Below are 15,439 nucleotides of genomic sequence, written 5' to 3'. Positions count from 1 at the left end.
CTGTTCTGTTGCTGATGCCTGGTTCTCCGCGAACCAGGGGAGAGAGCACGGAGGAGGATGTGTGTTCAGATGCTCAGAGAATGACCCTCTGCAGGGAGTGAGCGGAGAGCTGCTCTTTGTCCAGAAGCCCTTGAGGAGGACTGCCTCCATCTGGGGCATCTCTTGCCTCTGACCCTTGTTATTTGCATGTAAATTTTTAAGCATATTTAAATATTTTATAGTGTGGCTAGATTTGCTTATGAATTTCTCACACACACACGAATATAAGGAAATAATTGTTTTATAAGTGATTATAATGCCAATATTAGAAAAAAAAGTTGGTGATTCCCTCCTCCGGGTCGTCGCTCTCCTCTTCGCCTTCACCTTCCGCCGCCGACTCGGTAGGGGGCGTCTTCTCAGCAGGAACCTCGCTGAACTCTCTGTGGGAAGAGAACCCAGGAAGGCCTTCAGCCTGGTCCCGCAGCCCACCTGCCTCCTCATTCCGGGAAGGGGGTTGGAAGTCCTGTCGTTTACCCAGCATCCGTATTGGAAAGCTCTTTATTTTCAGTCTTCCCTGGGGGCTTTGAGTCCTTGGCTTTCTTGCGTCTGGCACCAAAAGACCTGAACCGGAAGAAGCCCTAGAACAGAGAAAAGGAAATGTGAATTTTGTGTTTCCCTGGGTTCGCTCTGCATGCTCCACAAATTTACCTCATTCTTTGAGCGTGTCCTAGATGGTCGTTGCGAAAGGCCCCTGGAGGAAAAACGTACAAAGCAATTAGAGATTAGTGCCACTTTTCACTTCCCATGCTGTGCATCTCTGGTCTTACTAGGCCCCGGGATTGTGAAAGTGATTCGCCTTGCGTGGGGCTTCCCAGAGCCCTGTGCGGGAAAGAGCCCTGTGCTGTCTCTGGTGGAGACTGTTCACTGTCGATCCAGCTCCTTTCCTAGGCAGGAGTCTGTGTGCAGGAAATAAACTGCACATCCACACTGGGCAGAAGGCACTTGACACCAAGCCTCACATGCATCGGTCACTGGGGAGTGGGAGAGTAGGGGAGGTTAAGGGACAGATATTTCTATTTTCATCGTTGTTTTAATCCCCATACAGATTGAATCATATTAGGCAATGCTTGGGTCAAACCAAAGTGGTTTGGCTCATAGATTTTTCACATCTGTTGGTGATGGGAAACTGAGTTGTGAAACCAGTTTAAAGAACAAAGCTAGCACACAACCACAAGGTACTCTTTGAGTAGGAATAGAACAGAGAAAGAGTCCCTTGTTTCTGGAACTACTTGCGTCTGCCAGGTGTGTGTGTAACACAGCCCAAGCTCGAAGTGTTCAAGGGAGAAGACCCCAACTGCTGAGGAACACTGGGAGTGTGATAATGGGGCAAGATACTGTCCCTTTCTGCTTTTGTTTCCCCACTTATGGCGAGGCAGAGAGGCGAACTACTGTCTAAACGTTGTCTCCAGTTACAACCCTAAAAAGTGTAAAGAAAAGGAGAGAGGTGTGAAAACCGGTAAGATGAGAAAGTAAATTTTCATTCCACTTTAGGAATGACTTGCATGTTTTCCTGCTGCCCTCGTTGCCACGTTGCCTTCCCTAACCCTTTTCCAGAGCCTCTAAGAAGGCCTCTGGACTGGGCAGATACCCACTGGCCAAAGAAACAGCGTAACCCAAGCCTCTCCCCAGCTCTTCTATCCCTGCAGAGTTGCTCATCCCATCTCAGTCCTGCTGGAGGTAGGCAGTCATGAGGACCAGCAGTCTCCTGCCGCTGGCAACTTCCTCAGTGTAAAAGAAGACTGTGTAACTATATGAGTGCTAAATACCCCCTCTAATTTCTAAGCATGTAATTTAAAAATGATCAGACTGATACTTACGACGAAGATTTTTCTATATCTTCCTCTGCTGTCACTCTATGAGAGTAAATCTGTTTTGGAAAGACACACAGTCATCATTATCCACCATAACCATGCTGTCTCCAACCTTTTACATTCATTTTTCTTTTTGAAAAATCTCACATGCCCAGAAAGATAATCTTTTCTTTGAGGGTAGGAATTCTATCTTGTTAATAGCTCTTATAATCTTACACAGTACTTGGCTTAGGGTCTTACAAACATTCGGGACTTAATACAGTCTGTTGACTGCTTTAGGTAATATTCAACTGCTAATTCTCAATAAGTCCTCTTAAAAGAGGAAAAGAAGATCAGAAATGCAAACACTGCTGCTTTATTAAAGCTGACAGCAAGAGCAGGGTACTTGTTAGATCGCTATTATTCATCGCTGTTGAGGCGACGGAAGTGAGCGCACTAAGAAAAGGAAACGAGGAGGTAAAGCCATCACCAACTGCATGTGAGATGGGGGACGACTTGTAAATCCCAAGGTCATGGACTAACATTTTATTGGGAGTAATGTGTGTGAATTTGGGAAGGTGACTACATGCCACGACAATAGATCAGCATATAACTCACAAAAGCTTGCTGTGTGCCACCACCGATGACTAAAGGGAAAATGGAGGAACGTCCTTTTGTAAAAACAACAAAAAGGCACAGGAGCCCAGGAGTAAACCTAACAGAACTGCACAATTTTTATCTGATAAGAACACTAAAGCTTGTGTGAAGGCCATAAGATGTCACGTTTCTAGAATAGTGTAAGGGTGTCCGTTCTCTTCAAAGTAAGCTATAAATTCAGTGCAGCCTTATTCAGATTCTACAAAAGCCTTTTACCAAAGTGAACCGATTGCCATCTGGAAGGAAAAATACACAATAACGATGGAATGTTTGAAAAGGTCAGAGAGCCTCTGCCTGTAGTGCTGGCATCACATATGGGCACTGATTTGCATTCTGGCCGCTCCATCTCCCTTCCAGCTCCCTGCTGTTGTGCGTGGGAGAGCAATGCAGGATGACCCAAGTCCTTGGACCCCCGTGCCCATGTGGGAAATCTGAAGAAGCTCCACACAGGCCTGGATCTGGCCATTGCAGCCATTTGGGGAGTAGAAGGAAGATCTGTTTCTGTTTCTCCCTCTGTTTCTCTCTCTCTCTCTCTCGGTAACTACTTTTGAAATAAAAATGTTTTTTCAAAAAAAACCTGGAACACACTTTTCAAGGAAAGAATAAACCACATTTCCGGTAGATAAAGAGAAACTTTGAGAAGTAGCATGTGGGCAAGTGGCTTTGATGTTCAGGTTGAGGATTCTGAATCTATTATAAAGAAAAGATGTAGTCTGGAATCTAAATGATCTGTCCTTACCTCAATGAGACAGAAGATGATAACCAGTAGCATAATACCTGCCGTCACAGACACTGCCAGGATGAGTTTGCTGTGATACGCATGTGCTGGAACTTCTTTTTTGAGCTGAAAAACAGCACAGTTTAAAATGACAGGGAGAAAATATGTTGACTGTGCCAAACCCCATTCTTCCAGGTCAGTGGCTTGAAAGGTTTTAAAAGAACATATCAAATCTGGGCCCGGCACCGTAGCGTAGCAGCTAAAGTCCTCACCTTGAATGCACCAGGGTCCCATATGGGCACCAGTTCTAATCCCGGCAGCCCCGCTTCCCATCCAGCTCCCTGCCTGTGGCCTGGGAAGGCAGTCAAGGACGGCCCAAAGCTTTGGGACCCTGCACCCATGTGGGAGACCAGAAGAAGCTCCTGGCTCCTGGCTTCAGGTTGGCTCAGCTTCAGCCGTTGTGGCCACTTGGGGAGTGAACCATCGGACAGAAGATCTTCCTCTCTGTCTGTCCTCCTCTCTGTATATCTGCCTTTCCAATAAAAATAAATAAATCTTTTTAGAAAAAGAACATGTCATATCTAACATATTGCATAACAGTAATGTTATTCTTTTTCTTCTACAATCGATCATGTGTGTGAGGTCTGATTCCTTCTCTACAGCAAAGTTACCCTATCAAGACGAGGCGTGCATGAGGAGCCCCTCCTAAATGATGGAGAAATGCAGGCCTCACCTCGTCTGGCTTCTGCTCCTGCTGACCCAGGGCTTCCTCGCTCTCGTTGATGTACGTGTCCGTTCTCAGTTGGTCCACGTCCCACTGCTCGTTGGCCACCTTTTCTTCCTGCTGCTCGCTGAGGAGCTTCATCAGGATGCCCGTCATGGAGATGAGCTTGGCGCAGGACAGTCGCACACGGGGGTCAGCGCAGTCAAGTTTCAGAGTCCGGATAACTGTAGAGATGAGCTTTCTCACATCGCTGTTGGGAATGAGGGACTGTAGCTGCTGGTTTAGCTGAATTTCAAGCTGCTCCCCCTTGGATAACATCAAAGGGTAGGTGAGATCTTTGGGCGTGGTGGGGGCTCCAGTGTCCAGGTTGGGGTATTCCCAGTTTATTTCATTGTCTTGTTCAATAGTTGGCGTTACCTTGAACATGGTCCCAGCAGGATCTGCAACGAAGGGATTTTCAAGGATGGTGTTGCTGCGGAAGGTTTCTTCAGGCCCTGTAGTGTTTTCTCCTAACACGTTGCCTTCGAAAGCATTTCCTACAAGATGGTTTTCTTCACCAGTGTTTTCTATAGAAGGTTCTGGGAAAGGATTTCCCTGGGAACTCAGGTCCCCTGGAGATGAGGATTCCTCCCGTGAAGGGGAGTTGATGAGGCTCCTCAGTGCAGGGAACGGAGGCCTCTTGGCAGACCTCAGCCTGTGGAAGGGATTTTTTCTCCTGGACTTGCGGCTCGGTTTGGCATTGGGAGTCCTGAGGACCGGATGTGAGCGAGTTTTATGAACGCGCCGGGCATGTGAGATTGGTTTTCCAAGCTCGTTTTTTGTTCTGGCGTTGGCATCTTCTAAAACAAAAATGGTGTCAGTTAAGACTTTTTCTTTCTTTTTGGCCTCAGAGAGAGATTCGTCAGAGCGGGTAGAGGACCTGCTGATGATATATTTTTTGAGGAGAGGGGAGACTTTCAGCTTGTGCTCCTTTGTGAGCAAGGGCTCCCTGTGGAAGCCGTTTCCCTCCAGCTGCCGGGGCTTCTGCAGTGGAGGAAGCTCCTGCAGCGCGCGGGGGTCTGCTCCTCGCAGCCTGCCTTCTGCCAGGCTCTCCACAGATCCCTGTGTGCTCTGCTTCCTGCTGAGGCCCTGCTTCTGCCTCTGCTGCCGGCGCCTTTTCCTCAAGCCCTTTGGCCCCTGGATAATTGTTTTCACTCTTTGCATCCTTTGCTCTCCGCCTGGAATGGCCTCCAGGCTGCTCTCCTCTGATGGAGCAGTTTTGGATTCCCTTAGGAAAATTTGACGCTCAAATTTGGGACCTAACAGGGTAGACTGCATTAGCTTGGCAGTTTTTTTATCTTTTTTAGCCTGATTTGTTTTTTGTTGCATTTTTTCGAGAAAATAGAGCCTTTTCCGTTTGTTTTTGTAAGGAAAGGGCTTCCTGATGTGGGTTTTCACAAAGCTGAGGGACTTGTCTCCATCTTGCACATTTGAAAAAAGCAGCTTAATGAGTGGTAATAATGTTGATTCTACATTTTGTAGATTTAGTGCGCCAAGAACGTCTCTTTCATTAGTAAAGTCTTGCAGTTCGTTCATGGAGCCTTGAAGGTCCATGCTAATTTTTCCTGATAACAGATTTTCTGGCTCAATAATCAGTTCCTTGCTAGTGTTGGTCTTCCGGGCCTGCAGTATCTTCATGAATGTTCCCTTTGGATTTCCAATAGATGCTTCTTCAACTGTCAAAAGAAGAGACTGCTTTTTGATAACTGAAGCTGTATGTATGCCAGTCTATAGTCTTATATCCTGGAGTTAGGAGCCAAAGGTAATATTTGGGTATCATTTACCCGTTAAAGGGAAAAATGAACCCAAACTTAAGCCTATAAAATGACAACCCACTCCCCTTCACCATCCCCCCCAAAAGGAGAAAAAGCAAATTTTCAAAGCATGACAGTCACAAAATCTATAGTGTAGAAGACAGTAGCTATGTTCCGGATTATTTCAGTACTTTCCAATAGCCAAAGCTCAATACTCGGAGGAAGCTGAAGGCCAGAAGATACAGCTGGCCCTTCTGTGGGTCTTCCCCTGCTTCATAACCATGCTGCCCACTGTCCTGCCTCCTGCTTCCTCTAGCAGCCCTCCAGTGGCCTATGTTCTTGTGGCCATCGCAGGTGTCCGCGACCGCAGACGTCCACAAGAGAGGCGTGAGCACTGAAGTGACAAACCAGGGCCCCACACCCCGTCTCGGTGTGGATTTTTCCCACCAATGTGAACGTAGATCCAGAATACTCCTTCTGCAGGGAGCAGTATAACTGATGGAAAAACTGTCCTGGAGGGTGTACAGAGATAGAGACCTCAGCCAAGCTGTCTAGAGAAGAAAGCAGTCACAAAGCCAGTGGCAGTTCCCCAAGAGGCAGGAAACCACCAAAGGCACGTGAGTGTTCTGTCGCTAGTAAAGCGCGAGACTCGGAGTGGATTCCCAGTTGAACAGTTTATGAATGGAAAAGCCTTTCAACTCCATCGGAAGAACCAGGCAGCCATTTCTGATTATGCAACCAGAAACTCTCAGGCTGTGGACAAAGCAGCATCACTCGTACTCTTATATAACTGTGAAAACCAGCAGTAAAACCGGGTGATGGAGATGTGTCCTGGAAGACAGTGGGTGCTTGAGGCTCGGCATCCACCAACCCAGCAACACACAAATGAGTTATTGTCTTTCTCTTCCACTTCTTTTTCAGGTCCTTTATGCATATGCAAGTTACTTATTTAATTATACAGCAGTGACTCGGAGCCTGACTTTCAGCAAGGAAGTAGTCTAGAAATACAGGGAGTTTAAATCTGAACGAGTGAATAAAAATGATTACATTATTATAAACACTGATTCTCAATTTAAAGATAAGACATTTAAAATTAAAAAGAAATTATCATCAGGTAGTTGAAACTCACGACAATGTGTAGTATTTGCCAGACATTCGCTGTCACAGTGCAGCTTGACTGTCTTGCACACCACCTCGATATTGTTTTTAAATTGGCAGAGGCAGCAGGCCAAACGGCTAGGCAAGATCCTAGAAACGGAAACACAGAGAATGATGTTAGTTCTAAAGGGGTGACTTGAGAGTAGGTCAAAGAGGCAAGCCTCTTTGATGAAGGAGTTGTTGAGGTATGTGGGCAGGAGTGTGATGGGCAGTTGCTGCTCTGAAATGGTGCAAGGAAGGAGGGGCAGTGGGTGTGGTGTGTATTTGGTGTCACTGACTTGTTGGTTAATTTACGAGTATCCACTTTGGAAGTCTCACTTTGGCTTGGGAGTGCACAGGAGGACCTCCCCCAAGCTCTGGGGTCCTTTCCCTTTCTTAATCCATGTTTGGAGTGTTCCGTCTTCGGAACTACTCTGGTCCTGTAGTAACTGTTGGCAAAAACGTGGAGAAAAAGCATTGCTCATCCTTGTTGGAGTGAGTGAAAGTGCTTTGGCGAGAGCAGCTGTTTGGCCCACAATGAAGATGCTGTTTGGGTCACCGGTATCCCATGGTGGAGTTCCCGGCTCCATTTCCGATTTCCACTTCCTGCCAGCGAGTGCCCTGAGATGGGGAAGGGGTTGCTCAGTAAGTACCCAAAATGTAATGGCTGTATGTGCCAGGAGGGTGCTGGTTCTAATCCTGGCGGCCCCGCTTCCCATCCAGCTCCCTGCCTGTGGCCTGGGAAGGCAGTCAAGGACGGCCCAAAGCTTTGGGACACTGCACCCATGTGGGAGACCAGAAGAAGCTCCTGGCTCCTGGCTTCAGGTTGGCTCAGCTTCAGCCGTTGTGGCCACTTGGGGAGCGAACCATCGGACGGAAGATCTTCCTCTCGGACTCTCCTCTTCTCTGTATATCTGCCTTTCCAATAAAAATAAATAAATCTTAAAACTGTAGCAAAAGCTGTTAAAAATAACCAAGTTTAGGAGGTGGATTTTTAAAAAAAGATTTTATTATATTGCAAAGTCAGATTTGCAATGGCCGATGCTGCACTGATCTGAAACCAGGAGCCAGGAACTCTTTCAGGTGTCCCCTTGGTGCAGCGTCCCAAGGCTTTTGGCCATCCTCAATTGCTTTCCCAGGACACAAGCAGGGAGCTGGATAGAAAGTGGAGCTGCCAGGATTAGAATCGGTGCCCATATGGGATCCCAGCACTTTCAAGGCGAGGATTTTTGCTGCTAGGCCATGGCACCGGGCCCGTGGTGGATGTTTTGATGTCCCCATTGTTTGTGATATGTATACTATATATATGTAAGCATATATATGTGTGTGTGTTATATTGCACATTATTTGCTGTGTCAACCAAACCTTCTGGATTAACATCTCTGTTAATCTGATTAAACATCTCTGGGACTAGGCTAAGAGGAAATGAAGGAAGGAAAGGAGGGAAAGAGAGAAGGAAGGAGCAAGAGAAGAAAGGAAGGAAGGACAGTTAACAGTTGAGTTCATGTGAAGTGTGAGCAGCTTGGGATGTCTACAGCCCATACTGAAGTGCCTGTGTTTCTATTGCATTGTATTTTTGTGCTATTCTTTACTCTTTTTGATGGTTTTGAATTTAAAGAAATGATTTATTATGATTTGTTGTACTTTTCACTTCCCAAATGTCCATATCACTCTGTGTGGTCCGGGATGAGTCCAGGAGCCAGCAGTGTTGTCAGGGTCTCCCACAGTGGATGGTGGTCCTGGTTGAGGCCAGGTGCCAGCGGTATTGTCAGGGTCTCACTCAATGGATGGTGATCCTGGTTGAGGCCAGGAGCCAGCAGTTTTGTCAGGGTCTCTCCATGGGTGGTGGTCTGGATTGAGGCCGGTAGCCAGCAGTTTTGTCAGGGTCTCTCCATTGGTGGCAAAGGGTTCAGGCATCTGGGCCATTTCCCATTGCCTTCCTGCTTGCTGTGTGGAATATACTTCCATTTGGTTTTGTAAATGTAACCACCAGGGAAAGTTTTTTTTTTAAAGCGGCTAAGGTTTTTAAAACTTTTATTTAAAACTCAGAATGACAAAAGAGAAAGAAAGAGGGGGAAGAGATATACTAATTATTTTTAAAGGTAATATTTATTATAATATTATTGTGCCCTAGAGTGCTACAGGGCCTAGAATTGAGCCCAGAACTCCATTCCGGTTTCTTAGCTGGTTGGCAGAGGTTCCAGGGCAGGGAACTGGATATGAGACAGAGCAGCTGAGACTCGGACTGGAACTCCACCATCGGGTGTCAGTATCACAAGCAGCTTAACCTACCACGCCAAATCACCAACCACCATGAGGGAGTGTTTTTAGCAGGAACACTGTGTCTTACATAGGGAGTATTCTAGTTGTACTATTTACTAAAGTGGATGAACTGGGGATGATATAAATAGTGATAAACTTGAAATCATTATTTTTAAAAGAAATACCTGTGTATCTTTTGGGCTTATCCTTACTGGAGAATAATTGTGCATTGAAGACCATTGCAGATAATGTTGCAAATTGCTGTTGATGTTATATTGGGACTCTTAATTGACTGGGATGATATTCTACCAGCTCTAACTTCGGACCAGAAATGGTCTCCCCAAGAAACTGTTCAACCCATCTGGACAATAAGTAGCTGGACTCTATGCTTGGTATACGTTTGCAAGGAAAGAATCTTGATTGAATTTGAACTCTAATACTGCATCAAGGTGGAGGAATCCACCAGGGGGGAGGGGCGTGGGGAGGGGTGGGGGGATTCCCAGAGCCTATGAAACTGTCACATAATGCAAAATAAGTAATAAAAAAATGCAGCAGTATTAAATTACCTGGAAAAGGAAAAAAAAAAAGACCATTGCAGGTGAATCGTGACTGGGATGCGCTGGCCTGCTTTGTATGTAATTGTCTAAATTCCTGAGGACCTCCAGTAATAAACTCCAGCATTACAGTTGCTTTAATCTTTTGTGGCCACGATTGCAAAGGATTACAGGGAACTCTAGCACTTCCCCTATGCATCAGTGGCCAAGAAGAAAGGCAGAGAGCACCATGGCCTTGACTGACTTGGAGACCTTGCTGAGAGGGGGCTTTAAATCTCAGGAGGGGATGGCAATGGGAAGTGTCCAGGAGCTCAGCTCGAGAAGATGCTTCCAGAGCTTGAGGAGGAAGAGGCTGGAGCAGAAACCAATGGACGTGATCATGAAGGAGAGTTCACCATGAGCGTTTGTAGCAGCATTAAAATTGTAAAAATTGGTCAACGCAGTTGCCTAAACTGATGAATGGCTATGTTGGTACATTCACAAACTGGAGTCTTATCCAGCAATGGATAATAACAGTAACCCTAGAAACAGGTCGGGTGCTTTGAAGGAAGTGCGGAGGGGAGCGGAGGACTGGCTGAGGGACATTTCAGAGATGTTACAAGTGTTGTGAGTTAGGAATTTGGTGGTGACTCCACAACCCCGCGCTTGCCAAAGCTCTTCAAACTTTGTAGAAGATTAAAAGTGTGAATTTTAACTTATGAAAATGAATCCTCAATAGATCTGTTTCAAGAAAAACAACCCAAAGCTACAGAAGTGGGTGAAGGTAAATCCAAAGGCAAGATAACTTACAGGCTTTCCAGTTGAAGGGTCATCATGAGGAGGTTCTCGACTGTGGTGAGCGTCACTTGGGTTGTTCCTAAGTCTCTGCAGGAGAAAGCCAGACAATTCATGCTGTGAACCCCAGTAACAGCTCCACCCTTAGGTTTGGGAAGATGTGATTACATCAGTGTTGGCTTCAGAGAAACAAGACAGCTTAAGAGTTTGTCCAGGAAGCCCTGGTTGAAATAATTCTACTGTTTGCTTCATTAAAATCAACAACCTTGATATTGAAGAGTAAAACCTGCACTTTTTTTGCCATTATCTTGCTTTTCATTTTCATGCATAACAGTTAACCTCTCTTTGCTTCTAGATGTATGTTTCTAACATACACCTGCTTGCAACGCTGCCTCCCCTGCGTGCTGGCTTACTCATCACCAGTTCTTTCTCAGTCCTTATCTTGGTCAGTAACTTTGTTTATTTTCATTATCTTAGTTTAAAATGTTAACTTTATAGTCTCAATGCAAAGTATTTAATTTTTGATGAAGGTAAAGAAGGTTGTTTTAATACTTACAAATATTTTAATGCTGGCAATTTGAAAAGGTAGGGATCTTCAACATTGGTCAGAGGATTACGATTGAGATTTCTGAAAAAAATGCAGTGAAATTTAGTTATCTGCTTTTTCAGTATGCACAAAACGGGGAAGTTTATATTTTTTTTTTGTTGACAATCTTTACATAGTTAATTACAGTTAAAGGAAAAAGAAGAAAAAAAAAAAGAAAAGAAAAAAAAGAAAAAAGGTTCAAAGGGGTAGGGAAGTGGATAATGCTATTATGTCCATATTGTTTCCATCATGTATCTGAGGTAAAGGGGGACATTGAGGGAGAAGCCCCACCTGGTTTCCCGCCCACCCCAAGTCCCGGATGTGGGGCGTGTTCTGAGATATGTGCTCAAGTGGTGTTAATAGTTCTCCAGTTATGAATCGCTGCCAGTTTTGCTCAATGAGGTCGTCCACTGATTGATATGGTCCATCATAAAGTCTCCGTTTGCCCCATATTTCACTGCCAACATATAGCTGAGATGAATGATTGTCCTGTTCTGTCTTCTGTCTTTTCTTGGTTAGAGTTCTGAGTCCAGCAGTTCGATTGGGGAGATCTCCAAAGATACTTTGAGGTATTTCCAGATTAGTTTCTTGTATGTTCTAGCAAGCACAGGGCCCGGCACAGTCCATCACCCCGATCAGCTGGTGGTTGCAATTGCTGTGTTGGTTCTGTTTTCAGTCCCGAGTTGCACTGGAACCAATGGGTGTTGCAGTCCAGTCTGGTTCGGCCCTTACATCAACCAGTGGGAGCTGCAGCCTAGTTGGGGCGACCCACAATAACCCCCACCAAGCCCACCCCCTACCCTGGTTTGCCAGTATGTGTAGTAGACTAGTCCAGTCTGTCCCACATCCCATTTGGCTCTGGTACTTGTCAATGGGTATTAAAGCTTAGTTCCATCTAACCAACTCAACCATCCAGCCCTCACGGATGTTGTTGAGTGCCTCTCTATGTAGCCATCCCAGCTCCCGTCCTAGTTTTCATGCCCTCCCACGGGAATAGTGACCCAAGAAGGGGGAACCCACTTTTCCCTCCCAGGTCTCTCTGTCCTGGTTTATGCACTCTTTAGGTGGTCCTGTGATTTGACTCGACAGAATTAGTCCCCAGTGCCAGCTTCTGCCAGCTGATGCTGCGGCCCTGATCTAGTCCACATGTAGCGCACAGGTGTTGTAGTCTTGCTTAGTCGGGTCTGTCTCTATCCCAGCCCACGCTCTCCAGTGGGAGTAGCTGTCCAGCGAGGGGACCAGCCCCTTAATCCCCCCGCCAGCTCTGCCCCTTCCTTGCTGGATCTCACGTGTGCTGGATGGGTGCTGCATTCATATCCAGTACAGGCAACCACGCCCTGGCATTCCATAATGTGTACTGGTTTTGTCGCAACCAAACCCGGCTCAAGCCACACTCTGTTCTGGTGATCGGATTTGCCAGTGGTTGACATGAACTGATTCAGCCTGGTCTGCTCCTGACCCATGCCGAATGTATGCCAGTGGGAAACTTTCCATGGCCTCTTCTGGGCTGTTTCCTATCATGTTTCTTGCGCTTACCTGCAGGGACTGTGTTCTGCCAGAGGAGTTGCCCAGGCTCCTTCATCAGAACCCCTCCCAGTGCCAGATTTTGCGCTTGCCAGGGGGTTCTTGAGCCAATCCTACTTGGTTCACCTCCTGTCGTAGCAGGAACAGTGGCTTTTCCTGGCTGGCTTTCACCCCATTCTGGTTCTTGTTGTTGGATGTTTCAGCCCAGCCATGGCTCGTCCCTACCCACATACAGCTCACACATGGCTCAGAAAGGGATTGAGACCCAGCCTAGTCAGTCCCACACCTACCCTGGTTCTCCATAACACCAGATGGTGTTGGGATCTGAACCGGCCTGGTGCATCCAATCCCAGCCCACACTAGTGCCTCGGGTGACTACCACTGTTTCTTAGATAGAATGCAGCCCCCATTCCAGCACATACACCCCTTGGTGGGAAACTCATCCCAGTTGTGGTGTCCTCTTACCTCCCATATTGGGCCTATTCCTAGCCGTAAATCACGCACCTGCACGTGGTTGCTCTGAGGACCATTAGGTGCTAGCCTGCTAGAGACGCCAGAGCTTATCTTTTACTTGATAGGTGTTCAAAGCTCAGCATTATTAAGGGATTGGAAGTTCTTCAAAGGAAGAGTTACTGGCATTGGGAATCTTTAGGATTGACTCAGATCCCAGAAACAGTGGGGTCAGCCTAGAGCTATCTAAGCAGCGATTCAGACATCCATTACCCAAGAGCTCCCCGGCCGGGCAGCCAGCAGGCACAGCCTGGCGCCAAATGGCTCACTGGCCACCCGGGCCCAGCCCGCCATGAGCCAAGAGCACATGGCGGGCTGGGTTCGGGATCCGAGCTAGACGTCCTCTCCCGCAGCCCTCCGGTCGCCTCTGGCAGCCAGAGATTTAAACCCGCAGGCCCAAGGTTGCGCCCCTCCCCAATCCCGTTCACCGCCCAATGAGGGCGGTGGGTGGGCCCCGGACATACCCAGTCACGGAGGCCTCCCCCCTTGGCGTACTCACCCAGGAAGGAAGCAGGCCCCGCACCCAGGCATGTCCGGCCCAGCCCGCCATGAGTCAAGAGCACATGGCGGGCTGGGTTCGGGATCCGAGCTAGACGTCCTCTCCCGCAGCCCTCGGGAAGTTTATATTCTAAGAGTGAGTTTATTTGCAAATCACTCTTAGAATTTTAAAAGCACTTTTTTTTTTCCTTTTGGCAACTACCAAAGTGTCTAAAGGAGAAAGAAAATAATACAGGCAAAGTGGATAACAAATAAAAGATGTATGGAAGAACTTTCCAGGTCACAATCCGTACATGGGCTGGGTGTTTGCCCTGTTAATTCAGGTGTGATCAGGCTTGACTCCCAGCTGCAGCTCCTCCCAGTCTCCCACATGAGTACAGCACCCAGGGACCTGAGCAATTCTGCACTGCTTCCCTGGACCATGAACAGAGGTAGAGCATCCAGGACTCGAACCAGTGCCCGTATGGCTTGCAGCACTACAGGTAGAAGCTGTGCTTACTAGCCCATGGTGCTTGCTGGCTGCTGCAATGTCTGAGTTTTGGAGCCCTGGTTTGAGTCATGGATACCCTGCTTCCAACCCAGGTCTCTGACAGCATGTACCCTGTGAGGGACATACTGTGGCCAGAGATGGCTCAAGGACCTTGCGGGAGGCCTGGGTTGATACCTGGCACCTGCTCAGGCCTGACCCCACTCTGGTTGTTGTAGGACTTGTGGGTCTGAGCCAGCAAGTGGAAGAGTTCTGTTTTCTGTTTTTCAGTCCCTATAGCCCTTTTAAATTGAATTAAATGAATAATTTTTAAGGAAGGCTAAAACAAATTCACAGTATGGAAGAAGGTATAGGAAAACTTTGTATCTGGTAAAGTTCTAGTATGCAGAATGGTCAGAATATATAAAGAACTCTGGTAACTCAATTAAAAAGACAATTCAATTTTTAAATCAGAAGGATTTGAATAAGCATGTATTTAATGAAGATGTGTGAATATTCAACATTCATATAAAATGCTCAACATTTGAAGTTGTTAGGAAAAGGCAAATGAAATACAAATCAGATATCACTTCAGCCTCTCCCTGGGATGGTCATGATCATAAACATACAATGGCGATTGTTGACAAAGGCACATGGAAACGAGATCTCATACATGGCAAGTGCAAATGTAAAATGGAGTAGCCAATGTGGAAAAGGGATTAGTGGTTCCTCAAATAAGTTAACCATAAGACCTAGCAATTTAATTGGGAATCTAATTGAAGAATTAAAAGCAAACATGCCTGCACGAAAACTTGTACACGAGTGTTCATAGTAGCAGTATTTGTAATAGCTTGGAGTGGAAATAACACACATGTCTATGGAAGGATGACTAGGTGAAATGACATTTCCATTTGTACTTGGGGCGTAATCAGTGAGAGGAAGGGATAAAGCATTGGAACCTGTTAGACTTAGAGGGAACTTTAAAACAGTGCGCTGTGTGCAAGAGTCCACACATCAAAGGCCATTTAGTGTATGACTCATTTATATGAAATATCCAAATAATAAGAAAATCCATAGGGACCCAAAGTAAATTAATGATTTCCCAGACCAGGGGTCAGGGAGAGAAATGGGGAGTAATTTCTAGTTGGCACTGTGCTTCTTTCTGGGGGAACAGACACATTCTGGGCTCCTACTGGGCTCATACAAGTTACCCTGGAGCCCTGGGAAGGAACATACTACACAGCTTTGAACCGCATGCTGTCTAGTAAGTTAATTATGTTTCAATTTGGAAAAGAACCACGTTGTAATATTTTAAAACGCAGGTACCAGAATCCAAGTGTGCTGCTAGAGGAAGCAGTGATGAGGGAGGCATCATTTCCTCCATGATCGGCGTGAGGGTTCATGATG

General features: G+C 46.5%; 1 protein-coding gene across 1 annotated transcript in view; it reads right to left on the bottom strand.

Moving 5' to 3' along the window:
• Positions 1-304: 304 nt before the first annotated feature.
• Positions 305-15,439, bottom strand: part of LOC105942560 (leucine-rich repeat-containing protein 37A3-like) — a 29,820-nt gene continuing 14,685 nt past the window's right edge. Inside the window, exons 6-14 of the mRNA XM_058676459.1 lie at positions 11,005-11,076; positions 10,464-10,538; positions 6,851-6,969; positions 3,938-5,643; positions 3,226-3,330; positions 1,857-1,906; positions 688-730; positions 514-617; positions 305-419 (exon numbers count right to left, since the gene is read on the bottom strand). Of these exons, the coding sequence (XP_058532442.1) occupies positions 305-419; positions 514-617; positions 688-730; positions 1,857-1,906; positions 3,226-3,330; positions 3,938-5,643; positions 6,851-6,969; positions 10,464-10,538; positions 11,005-11,076 (2,389 nt within the window). The remainder of the gene's footprint in view (positions 420-513; positions 618-687; positions 731-1,856; positions 1,907-3,225; positions 3,331-3,937; positions 5,644-6,850; positions 6,970-10,463; positions 10,539-11,004; positions 11,077-15,439) is intronic.

This window comes from Ochotona princeps, chromosome 17 (assembly GCF_030435755.1).
Source record: "Ochotona princeps isolate mOchPri1 chromosome 17, mOchPri1.hap1, whole genome shotgun sequence".
Classification (NCBI taxonomy): Eukaryota; Metazoa; Chordata; class Mammalia; order Lagomorpha; family Ochotonidae; genus Ochotona; species Ochotona princeps.
This window is presented reverse-complemented; position numbering and strand designations above follow the sequence as displayed.